Source organism: Heteronotia binoei, chromosome 1 (genome assembly GCF_032191835.1).
Source record: "Heteronotia binoei isolate CCM8104 ecotype False Entrance Well chromosome 1, APGP_CSIRO_Hbin_v1, whole genome shotgun sequence".
In the NCBI taxonomy this organism is placed as follows: domain Eukaryota; kingdom Metazoa; phylum Chordata; class Lepidosauria; order Squamata; family Gekkonidae; genus Heteronotia; species Heteronotia binoei.
In genome coordinates this window covers 181621080-181640469 of record NC_083223.1, presented here as the reverse complement: position 1 = coordinate 181640469, position 19390 = coordinate 181621080, and the positions used below count along the sequence as shown (strand labels likewise).

The following is a 19390-nucleotide window of genomic DNA, read 5'->3' as shown; positions in this document are numbered from 1 at the left end:
ACACATCCACATAAAAATACAACCCACCCCCCCAAATAACAATATTGGATGGACTTATGACATAAAATTTTCACTAAACATTCAAGTGGACAGATAAGCGAAGGCAAAACACATTTTACTCAACACAAAGAAAAGGTATTCAATAGAGCAAGTGCTGTGTGGAATGTTTCATCTTAAATTGGTAAAATAACTCTCAACTGTGACCCAGCACTTATAACTTTTGCCATTTATAAATTAAATTTAAATTTTAGATTTATATCCCACCCTTTCCCACAAGTGAGCTTGGGGTGTCTTACAACAAAAATTTAACACACCTACAGATTAAAATATAAAAACTTCATAAGAGCATACAGTATAAAAGTCTGAGGGCAGTACAACATATCGAAGGGCAAGAAGACAGAAAGAGAGAGAGAAAAAGAGAGAGAGAGAACAAGAACACAAAATAAAACTTCTCCCCCTTTTTAGCTGAAATGTGTTCACCAACTCCCATCTGGGGGAGTTCCATAGGCTCTGTTTGGCTGACAGTCACTTGGATTTGCCTGAGGTTCAGAGCCCAGGAGGAGAGGCAAGACTTTTGGTAATTGCTACAGTACATTAGATCACTTAAAAGTCTTATTCACCACCATATTTGAAGGGGATTCTCAGAGCAGGTTTAAAAAACTTTGTCTACTTTTATAAACTTTCCAGAAACAAAATTATGAGTATAAGAATTTACCATCCTTTAAATACCTAATAGCCCATTTAAGCCATCTTCCTTGCACACAGAGCAGTCTAGACAAGATGTTTAAGACAAGAGTCATAAAACCATCAGCAGGAACATAATTCTGCAGAATCTTCTACTATGCTGTTAAAATGTCTCCAACCATGGCTGTTGATACAAGTCTACATCCTCAAGCTGTAGGATTAACAGCCCTTAGAGTTTCATCCTACCTGCCTAAACTCAGTTTTGTTCTTCAGGGGAGTAAAACTTACATGTCTTATTTTTGGTAGGAGTAAGACATAGGGAGAGAAACGAGGGCATCTGGATAAACTGTTTCTTTAGCACACCTTTCCCACAAAAAGTTTTGTGGCATTCTAAACAATGTAAAAAAATTATTTTAGCACTAGGAGGAAGGCCCATTGTGAAGAAAAATACAACGGGCTCTAGAAGGAGGCTGTGGGTGAATGCCTGCCACCCTTGCTGTCCTTCCACCCAAGTAAAGGCACTGAATTTCCACCACCACCTCAAGGGGAGCTGATCTCTGCCATCAAGAGAGCAGTTGTAAATCTGAGTGATCTCCAGTGGTTCCCCAGGAGGAAATGGCATTGTACCTGTCTGAGGTCCTATCCCTCCTCAAACCAACCCCCCTCTCTAGGCCCCACCCCTTAAATCTCCAGGAATTTCCTAACCTGGAGTTGGCAAGCCTATCTCCTTCCCTTTATCTGTTCCTCTGACTTCAGCTTTCCATTGCTTTCTCCCTCCCTGCAGCCTCTACATAGTCTATCTTTCTCCATGGGGGGGGGGGGGAACCAAAGCAGCTTGCACCATTCTCCTCTCACAACCATGTGAGGTAGGTTAGGCTGGAAATCTGTGTTTGGTCTGAAATCACCCAGTCAGCTTCCTCAGCAAGGACCTGGGTCCGGCAGGCCCCACGCTGAAACCCTAACTCATATGCCCTCCTCAAACTCCACCACAGAATCTCCAGGAATTTCCCACCAATCTGGAACTGGCAGCCATAGTCAGGAGTGACCCCAATGAGTTCTGCCTCTGAGGCCTTTAGTGATACCTTTCAGACCAACAGTCTATCTCTGGTAACGGTGTTGGTCTTAAGCACCCTGCATAACTGTTCACCTTGTAAAGCAGCCATTGTCCTTGGGAAAGTTATCTCTGTCATCTGGAGCTTAGTTGTAATTCTGAGCAATCTCCAGTCCTCACCTGGAGATTGACAACAATGGTTCAGGAGGAAATTGTTGGTTTCGAGTCTATGGCATTGTACTTCTCTGAGGTCGCACATCTCCTCAAAACCCACCCTCTCCAGGCCCTGTCCCTTAAATCTCCTGGAATTTCCTAACTTGGAATTGGCAACCCTATCTCCTTCCCTTTATCTGCCCCTCTGACTTCAGGTTTCCATTGCCTTCCCCCTCCCTGCAGTCTCTCCATAGGAAAATGACAGTATTTCTTCACCATGTTGGGGGGGGGGGGAGCCAAAGAAGTTTACATAATTCTCCCCCCCCCCCCCCCTTATGATCTGAACAATGACCCGGTGAAGCAGGTTAGGCTGGAAGTCTGCGACCAGTGTTCCCTCTAAGCTGAGTTAGCGAGAGCTAGCTCACAGATTTTTAGCCTCCAGCTCACACATTTTTGTCTTAACTCAGGAAGGATGACCCCAGAGCACAATAATTTATGCAACAGCTCACAACTTTAATTCCAGTAGCTCAAAACTTTAATACCAGTAGCTCACAAGTAAAAAATTTGCTCACAAGACTGCAGCTTAGAGGGAACATTGTCTGTGACTGGTCTGAAATCACCCAGTCAGCTTCCACAGCAAGAACCTGGGTCTGGCAGGCCCCACTCTGAAGCTCTAACTCCAATGTTGTCCTCAAACTCTACCACAGAATCTCAAGGAATTTCCCACCTAGCTGGAACTGGCAGCCGTAGTTGGGAGTGGCCGCAATGAGTTCAGCCACTCACCCAGAGGCCATTGGTGGTACCTTTCCAGGTTGGTGGGAAATTCCTAAGGTATCACTACAAGCTTCTGAGGAAGAGGCCTTTCCTCCTGGGGAGCCACTGTTGCCAATCTCTAGGTGAAATAGAATACAATCCGAGAGACGTCACTGTAATGGATAACACAACAAAAAATGCAAGCTAGTGACCAATTTACTTGTAAAGTTGAGAAGAAATAGTACCCTAATGTCTGATTATCTTGAGGATAGTGATATTGGCATCTCATTTTGTTGGTAGAGGCTATCCAGAAAAAGATGTTAGGATGGCTAGAAAAAGGGCTGTTGATCTTGATAGAACACAGTTACTAAAACAGAATCCCAGGATGAGAAATACTATATTACAATGGGGACTAGAATTTAGCAGAATGTCTAGCAGAATTTGTAATGGCACATTGGCACATTGTAAGTGATATTGGAGGTTGTGAAATGCCACCACAAATAGGATTGCGTCACACTTATTCCATTAGGGATAAATTGGTAAGATCTAGAGAATACCAATCGGTCAATCATACTCTTAAAGGACACTTTGCTTGTAAAAGGTACGCAATTTGTCATTTATCTATGAACGTCAAAGAGTATTATTTTGCTGAAAAGACTAGACCATTTGTTCTAAATCATTACTCTACATGTGCTAACCACTGTGTTGTGTATTTGATCATCTGTGGGTGTGGCCTATGGTATGTTGGCAGCACTACTTGAGCCCTTAGAGTATGTATTCTGGAACACAGCAGCAGACTTAGGAACCATGTGATTGAAGCTCCTATAGTCAGCGATTTTATGCAAAAGAATCATGACTGTGAAGATTTTTGTTTTTTCACCTTATACAAATATGAACAAACAGATAGAAATGAAGACGTGCACAAGATCCTGCTGCAAAAAGAGGCATACTGGATACAGCAGTTGAATTGCATTTCTCCATATGGACTGAATATGACCAATGATTTGATATGTTTTTTATGAATGGTTTTCTTTATAATATTATGAGTGCTGTGCATAATTGCCTGTGTGATAACATATTTTTGCATAAATTATGGGATTTGACATTCTTTGCATGGAATATTTTGTATGTTGTATCTGCAGTGATATAGTCTGTGCTGTTTGTCTTTTAGCATGTTGCATTAGAAATATGTTACTTTACCTTTAAGAGGTTTGTGTAATGGCAGCTGTAAATGAGATGTTTGCCTTTTTAAACATGTTAGTTGCACCATTAGGGTGCACAAGAAGCCACATACTGAGCTGTAGCCGATATGAAATTGCTGCTGGAGACGCTTTGCGTCCCCCTTTCTTGAAAATTGTGTAAAGAATCTATATAATTGAATCAATATGTAAATATGATATATTTTTTCACTGGAAGAGGGTTGGTGGTGTCTGAATGTCCTTCTGATATTTTTGTATAATATTTTCTTTTGTTAGTGGTCCCAGGTCTGATGAAGACTGGAAAGAAACAAGTACTTAATCGATTGGCTTGTCACACGACTTTGGAACTTGAATATACATGTTTTGGATATTTGGACTGATTTCTATATACTTCTTAGAAAATTGGTCACTAGCTTGCATTTTTTGTTGTGTAATCTCTAAGTGAGGGCTGGGGATCACTCAGAATTACAACTGCTAGCAAGATGGCAGAGATCAGCTCCCCTTGGGATCCATCAGCAGCTTTGGCTGCAGGTTATGTCCCCGGCTAGGCCTAATCTGGGTGATTGCTCTGATAGTGGTCACTTGGTGAGAAGGTCATCCACATCCGCTGCTGGTTCATCAGGCTCTCCCCGCAGTGCAGTGGGACAGGAGGTTCAACCCCACATGCTCTGCTGGGAATTTGGATCCCTTGGGGTATGTAATAGAAAGGCATGCCAGTTCAAGCACGAGTGCCCCATGTGTGGTGGTTCCCACTCATTTGACAACTGCCCTAGAGCCCGTGGGCGTAAAAATACAAAGAAGCCTGGCGGAAGCGGAGGAGCTTTTCCAGCTAAGAAAGGGGCCCAGCCTGATAAGGGTGGAGAAAACTGAAGGTCCGACCCAGAGGTTGACCTTTTTGGGGATTGAGATTGACACTATTGCGCAGTTGTCTAGGGTGCCTCTTCAGAAAATAGTGGAGCTGAGGGCTAGGATTTCTACCTTTCTTCTTAAAAGGAAGGATACTTTGTTGGAGTTGCAGCAGCTAGTTGGGCACCTCAACTTTGCTTGCAAAGTGGTTGCTCCTGGGAGGGCTTTTCTTAGAAGGCTGTGAGATGCTATGGCAGGGTTATGCTTGCCTCAGCATAGAACTAGGGTCACCTGCAGCATGAGGGATGATTTGAGGGTTTGGCAGGAATTTTTGGAGTCCTTTAATGGAGTCTCTTTTTGGAGGGACGACATGAGGCTCGAAGCTGAGCTTCAGGTCATGTCTGATGCTGCTGGTTCCTTGGTTTTGGAGTCTATTTCCATGGACATTGGTGTGCGGATAGTTGGCCTGACTCCTGGGTAAAGGTTGGTGTGAACCGTGATCTTACGTTTCTCGAGTTCTTTCCTATTTTAGTCGCGGTTTGGCTGTGGGGGTAGGATATGGCCAATCACACTGTCCATTTTTGGTGTGATAATGTGGCGGTGGTCCACGTCATTAATTCCCTTTCATCCAAATTTGGCCGGGTTATGAGATTGGTGAGGGCCTTCACTCTGCGCTGTTTGCAGCGTAACATTTTGTTTTTAGCCAAAGCATGTTCCTGAGGTGAGTTGATGCTCTATCTTGTAAACAGATGGAGAGGTTTCGTCAGCTGGCCCCAGATTCCGACAGAAATGAAAATATCAACGTGCTATAACATAAAAGAGAACTGTTTCAAAATGCTGTACAGATGGTACATGAAACCTAAAAAGTTAACAAAAATGAGTAATCAAGCCTCTGATAGGTGTTGGAAATGTAAAAAACATGAAGGTTCTTTTTACCACATGTGGTGGACTTGTGAAAAGGCGAAACAATTTTGGACAATGATTCAACAGGAGATCTCGAAAATCTTGGGTTATAATATTAAGAGAGCACCAGATGTCTTTCTGGTGGGATTACAAATGGAAAGCTTTCTGAAGCAAGACAGAACATTGTTGTGGTATTTGCTTTCAGCTGCAAGAACATTGTATGCGCAAATGTGGAAGCAAGACAGAATACCTGAAAAATGGGACTGGGTCTTAAAGGTTCTTAACTGGAGTGAAATGGACAAACTTACTAGAATCTTAAAAGACAACAATTTGGAGAAGTTTAAAGAAGACTGGAGTAAATTTCAAAGTTACGTGGAAATACAATGGAGGGTGAAGAGTCACTTAGTGGTTTATGACAACATTAACAGAACTTTAAATGATAAAGAAGAATTGTGATTATTCAATTAGTAGAATATAGTTACATGGTAATTATGTATATATGAGTTAAGATAAAATTAAGACAGTTGGAATTCCGGAGTTGATTTTATAACTTTGGGTTTTGTGTTTAATAAGCACTAAGTGAATTATAGAGAAAGGGTTAGGGAAAGATAACTCTTTGTGTAAAAATTTTATAATGGTGAAAAAACATTTAGTAGTGTATGACAATATTAATGGAACTTTTAATGATAAAGAGGTATTGTGCTAGTGTGATAAAAGTATTAGTACAACATAGCTACTTGGTAAATATAAATATATGAGAGTTAAGACAAGACTAAGATAGAGGGAACTCTGGAACTGAATTAATAATTATGAGCGTTGTGTTTAATAAGTGCTAAGTGATTATTAGGAAAAAGGTTAGTGAATGATATATATTTTTTTTCTCTAAAGATTTTATAATTATGAATTTACCTCTAATATGCTTTTAATTTGTTTTAAGTACCGGCGGAGGTCATGAATAAGAGTGGGAGGGGAGGAAAATATGTAATGTATTGGAGAAGTATATTTGAATTTGAATAGATGAATGTATCTCAATATATTGCAAAATAAAAGTTTGGTTACACAATAGAAAGCCGGGTCCAATGCCCCAAGACCTATGCTAGGTCTAGCCATTGCGCCCAGCACCAGGAAGTCTTACGAACGGGCTGTGCGGCAGTTTGAAGACTTTAGGGCTGAGGTAGGGTATTGCAGGGTTTGGCGCCTCCCAGTGGAGCATTTGCTCCATTACTGTATTTCGCTGCGAGGTAAGGGGTTGGCCATGCAATCCATTAGGGGGCGCCTGTCTGCATTGGCTTTTGTCAGTAAGGCACTGGGTTATAGGGAAGAAACAGCTGACTTTCGTATTCGAAAGATGCTGGAGGGGTGGGCCAGAGAGGTTGATATGCGGAATCCTGTTTCTCCTTTGATTCTGCGGGGTTTGAAGAGGGTTTGGGACATGGTGTGTGCTTCGTCATTTGAAGCATGTTTGTTTCACACTGCATCTTTGTTAGCCTTTTGGGGGGCTCTTAGAGTAAATGAGCTGGTGGCACAGTCTAGAAATGATGTTTCTGGTAAGGCTCTGTTGTTAAGGGACCTGCAGCTATTTGCAGGTAAGGCAGTCATCCCTGTCCGTCGCTCTAAGACAGATCAGTTACAGAAGGGTACGGTGCTCGAGTTGGGTAGTGGTTCAGAGCTTGAGCTGTGTCCAGTTACTGCATTGGCTGCTTATTTTGCAGATAGGGGGCCCATGGAGGGGGGGGGGTTATACATTCGAATGGTTGCCCGTTGACGAAGCATCAGTATTGGGAGTAACAGCACGGGCTTTGGGTGAGTTGGGGTTGTCTGGGGTGCGGTTTGGGACCCACTCCTTTAGAATTGGGGCAGCCTCAACAGCGGCTGTCATGGGGTATCCTTCCACTTCCATTCAGAGATTGGGCAGGTGGCGTTCCTCGGCCTATAAGGCTTACGTGCGACCTTTATTAGGCCATGAGTGACTTGGTGTCTGTTTATTGTTGGTTATGTTCTTGTTTAACTGTTTTTTTCTCTTTAGATGCTGTTGTTCCTGGCCAGAGGAGCCGAGTTCTCGTATGCGGACATAGCCACGTGTTTTGGGCCACTCATCAGGCTCAGAGAACTGCGGTTGGCTCTCAGCTGGGACTCAGCCAGCATGTGTGTATCGAATGGCGAGGGCGCCGGGGCCTTCAGTGGCCAGGCCTGCTGCCTTTGTTGTTTAAAGATTGTGTGGGTCCTCCTCCTCAGGTTTTAATTGTTCACCTGGGAGGTAATGATCTGGGACTCTTAAAGGGCAAGGCCTTAGTTTGGCAGGCCCGGGATGATTTCCAGCACATTCGGGAGCGATGGCCTGGGACCACCATAATTTGGTCAGCCATGCTGCCCCGCCTGGTGTGGTGTTGTGCTTGGGACCCTGCAGCTATAGAAAGGGCCCGGTATAAGGCTAATAAGGAGATCAGGAAGGTGCTGGAAAAGGGGTTGGGCCACTATTTGCCCCATCCAGACATTTTGTTGAAATTTCCTGACCTCTACAGAGGGGATGAGGTCCATCTCTCGGAAAAGGGTAATATGCTTTTCCCGAGAGATTTGCAGCAAGGGTTGCAGGTGGCTTGGGGCCTTCCGGTGGGTGCTAAGCCCTAAGTAGAGACTTGGCCTTAGTAGTGGCAGGTTTGGGGGATTTAGGGCACTATGTGGCTAGGGGAGGACTGTGAAGCATCCCCCTTTTGGGGAATTTGGGGTCTGGAATGATCAGCCTTCAGGTTTGAAGACCCAGGTTTGGAGAATGCAGACTGTCTGGGAGGCTCGGCTAGAGGGTGCCTTTCTGGCGAGACGTGCGTCTGGGTTTGGGCCCTCTGGTGCGTGGCTCCCTGCTGGGCCTGCCTGGAGGGAGCTGAGTAACACTCAGCTCCGGCTGGGGGGCTGGGTCTCTCGCCCATTAATGGCAGGGGAATGGTCGCGGTGACCCCTAGCCCTGGCCAGGCCGCTGGTGGGGTACCCTTGTTGTTTATTAGAATATTGAATAAAGTGGCCCAATTTTATACCAATACTCTGTGTATGACTCTTTATTCCGTCCTTGGGGAGCAATGAGCATGTATTTATATGTTTAAAAATGCTGATTTGTGTTTATTTCTGTATAACGCTTTACATCATACCAATGTAAGACCTTTTCCTTATGTCTGGTAAATAAATTTGATGGACTCCAAGTGGTTTGTTCAGATTAGCATGAGAGAGAGAGGCATGGCAAAGTAACCAAAGCATGCCTAAACGGCTTGAATCTGTCTATGTTTGCACAACAGGAACTACTGACGCAGTTGTCAAAGCATACGTCCTGAATGCATTCTCCATGGAGACGATCAAATACAGTGAAAAGAAACCATGAAAGCAAAAAGCATGAGAGACACATCACAAGTAGCTATGGGATGGTTTAGAATAGATGAGACAGGTACAAATTAGTACAAATTGTACATAGCACAGGGAACTTCTTATTCATGCTGACAATATAATTAAGCGTAATTAATCTCAGGATGATGAATTATCCAATCCAACAATGGTCTGGAGCAAGCTTCAAATATACAACATTTCTTTAGTAATCATCTTGCAGCTTGAGGTAGTGGCAACATAAAACAATTCTTTTAGTACCTCCAAAAGTTATCCAGATAATATTACATAATGAATTAAAAACACTTTACTCTGAAGGGGAGTTCAAGCTAAACCCAAGCCAAAAAAAGAAAGAAAGAAAGCCTTCAGAAAAGTTCTTGCAGCAAGCAAGGGCAGAAACAACTTATGATCTGCCTTCCAACCAAATACGCCTCTCCCAACAACAACACCTGTTAGCCAGACCCCTCCCCACAAGCGATTTAATAAACAGGAGTTCAAACTGTTATTTGGCTGGTGGAGATAAGGCCTACCCCCTCTAACCCAAGAGAGAGATCATTTATCAGACACAAATAGGAAGAGTAGTAGAGTTATGGGGCTGAAAGTGCAATCAACTTCTCACCAAATATTCTTAAACGCAGCATCACAAATCAAAAAGCAGAAACTGAATGCCTGCCAAGCAGATGACTTTTGCAGTTTAAACATGTCCCAGTCCTACTTTTCTTGTTGTTTTCATTTAAGATGCAAAGACGGCAGCAGAATGGAAAAATAATTTAATTAAAATTTAACTATTAGAATAGGTAATCAGCTTGGGCAGTAGGAAGACTACACTGGGGATATTAGCCATACAGTAAACCTTTTGCAAAAGATTGTGAAGTAGCATCCCAGAGCATGCACAACTTTCCCCACTTTAATGGACTTGTTTTATCATTACTTATTCAGATGCTCTAGGTCTGGAAATATGAAACCCTGGGGATGGAAGTTCGCTTTCCTTTGCTTTTTTGTCTCCCTTTGGAAGGTTATACACAATCAGCTAATATGTGATGCACTGATGCTTTCCCTCTCTGTTTTGAAGGGGGAGAAAAGACACCAGGGGAGTATACTCACACTCCCCTTTAGTAACCATCAATTCTTCCCCTCTTGAATAAGGCGAATTGGTCCCTGAGCAGCTCCTCATAACATCATTTCTTCATGGAAAATTTACTCAGAAGTAATTCCCGTTCATGTCATTGGTGAAGAGAGGACAAACTCTTTGGCTTGCTCTTCCAAATAGAGCTAAAAAAGCAGTGGGACAAACAGCAAAAGTTTCTCAGTGGTAGCGCCAGCACTCTCGGAGGTGCACCCATTGGCAGCAGAGGTTCTAGACGCCCACCCAGCCTCACTCTCTGCTATCTCTGGCACAAGGAAGAAAGAAAAAGAAAAGGTGTTTGTGGATAAGAGCAAACAAAACTATTTTAAACTTCAGATACAGCAGCAGTTGCTTTTTCTGTGCCTGACTGCCTAACCTGCCCAATATCCAGGCCAATTATATACTTAAACTCTAGTTTAGTCCATAAGGGCACAAGACTTTACAACATGGAAAAGGGTTGGAAGCAGACTGAATGCTTGACAATGGCAATCTCCTGGTTTCTTAGCTACTCTACATTAGATCCCCAGTCCCAATTTATCTGAGTGAAATGGCAAAGCCTTTTAGAGAGAGATTTGCCTACTATTAGTTACATGTATCCAAGAGGGATGGAGAGAAGAATGAGCATGATGGCTCACAAAGGCTCTCTCAAATAATGAGTCTTCTAATTGTTTGCATTAGGCAAACATCAGCTCTACCCAGAACAATTTTAACCAATACAATTTGAGTCTATTCATAGCACAAGCCAAATTATGATTATCTTCTTATCATAGCCTGAGGGATTAATGAAGCACTCCAGCAATCTGCCATTGAAACTCTACTGTAGCTGTCACGATGCCTAGGGAAAGACAGAAGTTACCATCACTGAGAAACCCAAGGATTGTTGAGGAACAAGCTCATGAGCACACCTATATAGTGTTTTGTCCCTTCAACAGACTATACAACATTGCAAGACCACACACAACTAGAATGCTAAATTACAAACAGTACTCTAATAGAGATATGAACTCAGTTACAGAAAGAATATAAGAGAAAATAAGAATATAAGAGCCCCGTGGCGCAGAGTAGTAAAGCTGCAGTACTGCAGTCAGAGCCCTCTGCTCATGACCTGAGTTCGATCCCAGCGAAAGCTGGTTCAGGTAGCCGGCTCGAGGTTGACTCAGCCTTCCATCCTTCCGAGGTTGGTAAAATGAGTACCCAGCTTGCTGCGGGGAAAGTGTAGATGACTGAGGAAGGCAATGGCAAACCACCCCATAAAAAGTCTGTCATGAAAACGTTGTGAAAGCAACGTCACCCCAGAGTCGGAAACAACTGGTGCTTGCACGGGGGACTACCTTTACCTTTTTACAGAAAGAATGGTGTCACCTCTAGGTTCCTCTGAGACTCAGAATGCACCCCTCTACTTTTTCTCTCTCTGGGTACCTTCAAGTGAGCTGATTTGTTCCTCAGAGGCTCTCTCTTTAAATCATTATTTATTTCTTAAGGTTACCCATAGAGTGGAAACCAACACAGTCTTGTTCAGCTGACTCCAGAGCCTCCATCTGTGCCACTACATGGCTGACTCTTCTAGCAAAGGAGAAAAATGTGTCCAAGTAGTGCTCCTAGCCTGGGGTGGCTCTAGATTCTTCCACTCCTGACAGCTCTGGTCCCCATCCCACTGATGATGGCAGCACACCACTTTCAGCCTAGCCATGTTTACATCCTATTGGGACAAGAGTGGCAGCAAACAAATACTTGTATCTAATGGGTCTATGCCCCATTCACATACAACAGAAAGAAGAAAAGTGGGAATACAATTTTAAAGAGATCAGTAAAGCAAGACACCTACCAAGGATGCAGGCACAAGCTGCAGAGCAGGCCATTTTGGTGTCTCTACTTGACTGGTGACCTAGGGAGAAAAGAAAGGTTTGAAGAAGCTAGGGTAACAAACAGAAACTCAGAGCAAGCAAAGTTCCATGCTATGAATTTACACCAGCTGAAAAACTTTAAATTTTCCTTTTCATTTATCATATAAAAGAAGCCATTAAGGGAAAATTACTAGTTGCATGGATCCACCAACGCACCTGCTGGTACAGACTTCAAGAGCTGTGAGAAACACATTTCAGCTTTCAAAAGGGCAAGTTCTGAGACCCAGGAACACTCATGCAATAACTTTAAGGATAACTTCCAGGAAAACACACATACATGGAAGTTCTTATCTGAAAGTTGCATCCAATTGCGAATGCAACAGTCTGACTCAAGACAGAATCGGTCACCATAGGCACACTACTACTGAATTTCAGAGCTTTATATAAATTTCCAAGAACACTTCATATTATATTTGGAGGTTAAACTAGGGAATCAGCAGAATAATCATTTTAATTAAAATTATTCTTTATTAAGATTCTCTCATTCAAGTTTACCTACTTAGGAATGCAGCTGAAAAAAACACTAGACAGATAAGTCACATTTACATACAACTATTAGTGAAGTAGTTAGACATAATTCTGAAGGGGAAAAAGTACAGTTTATTCTGGTATTTCATAGTAATTTAATATTTCTGTTACCCAAAATAAATACTGAAAACTTGATACATATGGAACTTCATCCTTTCCAGACATAATCTTCCAACCACAGTAGCTCATACGCTTTAAAAAAAATGCCAGTAGATGAACACATGAAATTGCCTTATACTGAATCAGGCCCTTGGTCCATCAAGGTCTATTCAGACTGGTAGTGGCTCTTCAGGGTCTCAGGGAGAGGTCTTTCACATCACCTACTGCCTAGTCCTTTTAACTGGCAGGGCTGAAGCAACCTTAGGGAATTACTCATTTGACTTAGAGAAGGATCCCTTCACATGCAGCAACTGGAGAAGCAGATACTCAGCACTTGTCTGTTTGGAGAGCACTTAGAGAAGCCAGGCAAGTCCCACTACTACATCATCCCTCCCTTCTTTCCTACCCCTGGGAGCTTGCTTGCTTGGAAGGTGTGTGCTTTCATTCTTTACTTTGCCAGGTTTTTCAAAGGAGGTGAGTAATGTTAGCCCCTTCCCTGGAAGCAGTACCAGACTAAGACAATTTTATTTCTATGATTCCTAAATCTTTTATTGTCAGTGATCCTGCAATGGCTAACAAACAAAACCATATAAAGGCCCTGTTCAGACGCACAGTATAATCAGATGTCACTGCTGTTTCCTTCCGGATTTAAAGTGGCTGATCAGACAGCAACATCTGCCTCCCGGCATTAACTCGTGGTAGGGCCCCCCCCCCAAATCCTTCTCGGAACTGGATTATTTTATTACCTGCTCCTTTAAGGTGTTTTTTGAGTTCTCCGGTTTCACATTGTAGTAATTCAAAGGAATATCCAAGTCCATGCTTACCTAACAGATACCTGTAAAGCAGGCAACTTTTGAATTCCCTTTCTCTTCTCTCCATCTTAAAATTCTTATTATCAGAACAAGAAATCTTTGTCCTGGGTGAAGCAAAAAAAAAAGCCCTGCTAAAAGAATATTTAGTATTATTTTACACTAATCCACAAATCTTCATGTTTAGGACAGGATCGCTATTCATTCCTCCCACTACACAAGATGATACATCTCAATGAATTTTTGGAGAAGAGAACAATTTCAAGAAGTCTGAGAAACAGTGATGCTGAGACACAGATATCTTTTATCCCCATCAGTATTCTCAGCCTATGTTCACCTTTGCAACCTAGAATCTGGAATTACTCTCTGCAGGAGTAATTAAAATAAGGGGGCAGGTTTTAAGGGGAGATGACTGACAGGCACTCTTGCCCAAAGCAGCCATGCAAATAAAAAGTCAAGAGAATAAAATAGCCTCTCCAAATGTTTTCTTGCATGATGGCTCTAAAATATCCCACCACCACCCCGCCGCAGCACCTTTGTTATAAGTCAAGCATGTAGTCCGACTGATGGAAATTTATTATAGACTTGACAGTGAAATGCCTTTACATGTATCAGCTGAAATTGCATTAACTATACCTCCCAAGCTCTTTTAGAAGATGTGAAATTAGTATCTAGATGACTCAGAAGTCTTTTGCTTCTTAAAATAGTGATATATGAACTTAAATGACAGAAGCTGAAGTCTTACTCCTTCTAAGAAATGCCTGCAAAAACTTTTTAATTATTAGTAGCCAGAAGAACTCTGCCAATCTCCCAAGTGTTTAATTTTGCCTTGTCATTTCAGATTTCTGCTCTTATTGATGGGCAAACAAATAGATATTGCAGTACCACATACCGTTGTTCCACCTACACACTTTATATATGGTCCTTTTTAGTCAGCAGAAGTTAATGCATTTTTATGTACTAAAGGGAATGTCATTGTTTTGGTACAATGCCAAAAAAGTCTACTTTTGTGAATAACTTAACAGAGAACATAAGAACATAAGAGAAGCCATGTTGGATCAGGCCAATGGCCCATCCAGTCCAACACTCTGTCACACAGTGGCCAAAAAACCCCCAAGTGCCATCAGGAGGTTCACGTGGGGCTAGAAGCCCTTCCACTTTGCCCACCCCCCCAAGCACCAAGAATACAGAGCATCACTGCCCCATACAGTTCCAATAAAATGCTGTGGCTAATAGTCGCTGATGGACCTCCGCTCCATATATTTATCGAATCCCCTTTTTGTTGCGTCTTGCTATGCAATCCGGAAGTACTGCACAGCGAACACTACAGAGGTGACCAGAGGAAGTCCCTGGTCACCGGATGTAGCGCGCGAAACTACTCCGCCAATTAAGAGCTGTGGCGGGAAGTTTAACTGGCCAGGATTGAACCTGGCCAGTCCGAGGATTGTTCTGGGCTTTGTATATAAAGCGGGACCCGGCGTTTCGCCCTCTTATGATGTACCAGCTAATAAAGTATGTTGCCTTCAACACGTCTCGTCACTGAGTACATTACATTCTTGAAGCTGGCTATGTTTGTAGCCACCACCACCTCCTGTGGCAGTAAATTCCACATGTTAATCACCCTTTGGGTGAAGTACTTCCTTTTATCCATTCTAACCCGACTGCTCAGCAATTTCATTGACTGCCCAAGAGTTCTTGTATTGTGAGAAAGGGAGAAAAGTACTTCTTTCTCTACTTTCTCTACTTTCTCCATCCGATGCATAATCTTGTAAAGCTCTTGTAAATTTTGCATACCTGTTTGAAGGTTCTAGCAGGGGAGCGCAGTTATCGCATACCCTTGACCAAAGAATGGTACATTCCTAATCCGTGATGATCATTCTGTTCCACCAAGCATGCAGTTTTGGGAGGGATGCACATGAAATGGTGAGGGAGGTAGAGGACACCTGCCTAGCCAATCAGATCAGCTGAATGAACCCGAGTGGATAGGGTGACAGATGTTGCAGCCAGGTCACCCTCACATCCAAACTTTGCATACTTGATCAAAGCAACAAATGATCTTATGTTCTGCACTATATTGTAAATTAACATATAAAAGTATCGCTTATTACGGTATGTCTTTGGCATCCCTGCTATCCATGTTGACAAAGGAAGGCAAGGATGTCAAACTACAGTGGAGCCACCTGAAGTTAAAACCTTCAGCATGATCTGAAAAGTGACCAGAGAATACAAGAGGAATACAAAATTTAATTTCTCTTTTGGCCCTGTTCTCTATGACAAATAGAGGCTTAGGCCCTCTTCAAGTTATTTTGATTTTAGTGAGCTACAGGCATCTAAGTGAAAAAGGCTGGAGTAAATGTTACTGGATTCTAACTGTTAAAGAAACAAGATCTAAAATTATGGACATTAAGAATGAAGTTGTGCTTCATATACTAAAGATAAGTTTGCTTAATAAAGGTACGAAATCTAGGAAATCTTACCATGTTAAAGAAATCTTGTAAAATTCTTAGATTTCTACTACTGAACTGACATTTCTTTTCTGACTGTCAATGTGTGGTGCAGAGGACAAGGAAGAAATTCCTAGTGCGCAGGTAGCTATGAAGTAACTTGGTTCGTGCTGCACATTAATTAGTTCTACCCAAGCTTGCACGTGTTACTGAGTACGTGCAATCATATGCAAAAATGTACATATGTGAAAAAGTCCCCTGTGTAGGCCAGAAGGGATGTACCTGCATCAGTGTGTAGATGCATGTTTCTGCATTAGTATTGACAGTGGTGGAGGGACAGAGGGAAGAGACTGTCTACTTTGCCTTCACTTTAATCCCCAGCTCTGCCCATCTGTTCAATGTAGGCATATTCTAAAGGACACTTGTCAACTAAGTGTTACAGAATCTATATGAAGCCACCAAGAAAGGGCATTCAAAGATCTGAAGACTCACCCTATTCTCCCTACCAACTCCACCATACACACTTCTATCAAATTCTAGAAACCCTGAATGGGAATTTGGAGTCAATGAATGGTTGGATGTGAGAGAACAACCTGAAATGTAATCCAGACAAAATACTGTGGCTTGAAGTACAAAATACTTGAAATATCAGAGAATTTCATCTGTAGATGTCTGCATTTCCTTTACAAGAATGAGCAGAGAAGTCCAGGAAAACCCAGGCACTTTTCCTGGAACAATAGACATTGGAGGATACGTAGGGGCGCCTTCTTCCAATTCAGCATACAATACTACAATACTCTATAGGAAAGCAGACCTGGCCACTGTCACCCATGTCTGGTTCATGTCAAGACTGAATTCAGGGCTGGCCTGAAAGCGTGCAGTGCCCCAGGCAGACTTACTGCCTGTGCGCCCCCAGGCTGAACCCTCCTGTTTTTACTGTGGCACTGCAATGCGGCGCCACACTTCACTCCACTCCACCACCACCCCGGCATGCTCAGAGGCAAGCCTCACGCTTACCGGCTTTGGGGGGGGCATCAGAATAGTGCTCTCTTAATAGAGAGCAGAATGAGGCTTCGCTCCCCCTCCCTTCATGTTCTGGAAGGGAGGGGTGAGAGTGAAGCCTCTTCCTGAGAGAAGGGTCTATTGCAATGCCGGCTGAAGTGGGTAAGCATGAGGCTGGCATCACTACTATGAGCGCGGCGGGGGGAGGGGCAGTGGGTAGGCAAGTAGGGAGGGGGGAGCAAAGCCTTATTCTGCTCTCTGTTAAGAGAGCGCTATTCTGATGCCCCTCCCCAAAGCCGATAAGAGCGAGGCTGGCATCTGAGTGTGACGGGAGGGGGTCGCCAGGAGGGGGGGGGGGCAGAGGTGGCCTGCCCATGCCAGGCGGGAGGTGGCTTGCTCGCTGCCACCGCCTAACTGCCCCAGGGCAATTAGGCATTTGTCTTGAGTGCCAGGAGGGGGGGGAGAGCCGAATTTAGTGCCCCCCACCTAGCGCTCTAGGCAAATGCCTAATTTGCCTAGTGGGCGAGCTGGCCCTGGCTGAATTACTGTAATATACTCTACTCTACATGGGGCTATGCTCTGAATGCACTCCACAAACTCCCAGCTGTGCAAAATGCAGTGCTCTGTGAATGCTGTTGGCTTTCAGTGTTTCCTGCCCTAATTCAAAGACCTTGAATTGACCATTAAAGCTCTACATTATAGGGGTCCATGTATGTGTAGTCATGTGAACCTGCCTGGGATCAAAGGTCATCCAGTGGACCCTTCTAACAAAACCTTTACTGGTAAGGTTGCCAAGTCCAATTCAAGAAATATCTGGGGACTTTGGGGGTGGAGCCAGGAGACATTGGGAGTGGAGCCAGGAACAAGGTTGTGACAAGCATACTTGAACTCTAAAGGGAGTTCTGGCCATCACATTAAAAGGGACTGCACACCTTTTAAATGCCTTCCCTCCATTGGGAATAATGAAGGATAGGGGCACCTTCTTTTGGGGCTCATAGAATTGGACCCGCTGGTCCAATGCTTTTGAAACTTGAATGCTATTCCGGGAAGAAGCACTGGATGCTAAGCAGAAAATCTGGTACCTCTACTTCAAAGATGGAGCATCTCCCTCACTCTACTATGAACCTTTCCCACAAATCTCATATTAGTTCATCATATTCTCTCATTATCACTAAGTATAAGTTCAAGGAATGCTCCCCATTTAGGAGAATGCAGAAGTGAACCACTCAGTGCTGATGTCTAATAAAAATTTAAAGTACTCTCTTTGTTTTAAATTTATCTCTGCTTCTATTGAGAATCGTCTAACTACAGTTGCCACCTCTGGATTGGGAAATATCTGGAGTTTCTTTTTTTTTGGGGGGGGGAGCCTGAAATGGGTGGGGTTTGGGGTGTGGAGGGACCCCAGCAGGGTATAATGCCATAGTGTCCACCTGCCAAAGCAGCCATTTTCTCCAGGGAAACTGATCTTGATCATCTAGAGATCAGTCACAATAGCAGGAGATATCTGGGTGCCCCCTGGAGGCTGGCAGCCCCACTAGTAACAAAAGCAGAGAGAATTTTAAAATAAATAGAAAAAGCATTTTAAAATACACTAAAAGTTCTATTTTTGGAGCTGAGACAACAATCCTCCATTATCCAGTAGCATCAGAACCTCTCACTTCTGCTGCTGCTAATTTATTTCAGCATCTCCAACATTACACTGCTAAGTCTAAGTTAAACAAAGGACACAAGGCAGTAAGAGTCAACACAATGCTATTAAACATAATCTATTTCATATAATTTTATGGCTTTTGCATCTCCTAATGATAAGTGATAGCAAGTGAAGAATACGATTATGTCCCAAAAGCTACAGTTCCAGTTGAAGGAAGCTGCTTATTTTGCTTTTAATTAACTATGCTCAGGGTAACTCCCTTTAAAACTCATTGTCACAGCACTCAAGGTTCACTACCCATTTATCCACTATATTGATTGTTTTCCCCACCACACCCCCACCTCCATTAGCCATCCCTCCCACAGTTAAATTTAAGTGGTGCTACAAGTACTCAAAAACCTTGGAACAGCTGCTTAAGGTTTTGAAGTATGCCCAGGCCTCAGATTCAGGGGGAGCTCACTGGAGCGCAGCTCCTGAACCTTTCTGAGAGTTCCATCTCCTTGTTCATTGAATAGTATGTGCAGCTGCATAACAATCCCTGGATGAGCTCCACCACCTGTTTTCCTACAAAATGACCCCTGAGTATGCCTAAAGGAATGTAATGGCACAAAACTAGAAAAGTGCTTTGATGTATTACCCCTTGGTTTGTTTTAGATCTACCTGCAACTAGTAAAATCACAGGATGAAGAAGCCAATTCTGTAGGTGACCACTTGCCTTGCTTTGCAAGGTGAGGAGGGGCAATCTAACCTCCTTTCAACTCCTAGCTTTTTGAAGCAGCTATATATATCACTCTGCCCTGACCTGGATGGCCCAGTCTCACCACATCTAGGAAGCTAAGCAGGTATTTCCCATGCCAGAGCTGACAACTGTA

General features: G+C 43.2%; 1 protein-coding gene across 1 annotated transcript in view; it reads right to left on the bottom strand.

The window, feature by feature from the left end:
* GLP1R (glucagon like peptide 1 receptor) overlaps positions 1-19390 on the bottom strand; it is a 194378-nt gene that overhangs the window by 135056 nt on the left and 39932 nt on the right. The window contains exon 3 of the mRNA XM_060243726.1: positions 11907-11966. Coding sequence (XP_060099709.1) covers positions 11907-11966 — 60 coding nt within the window. The remainder of the gene's footprint in view (positions 1-11906; positions 11967-19390) is intronic.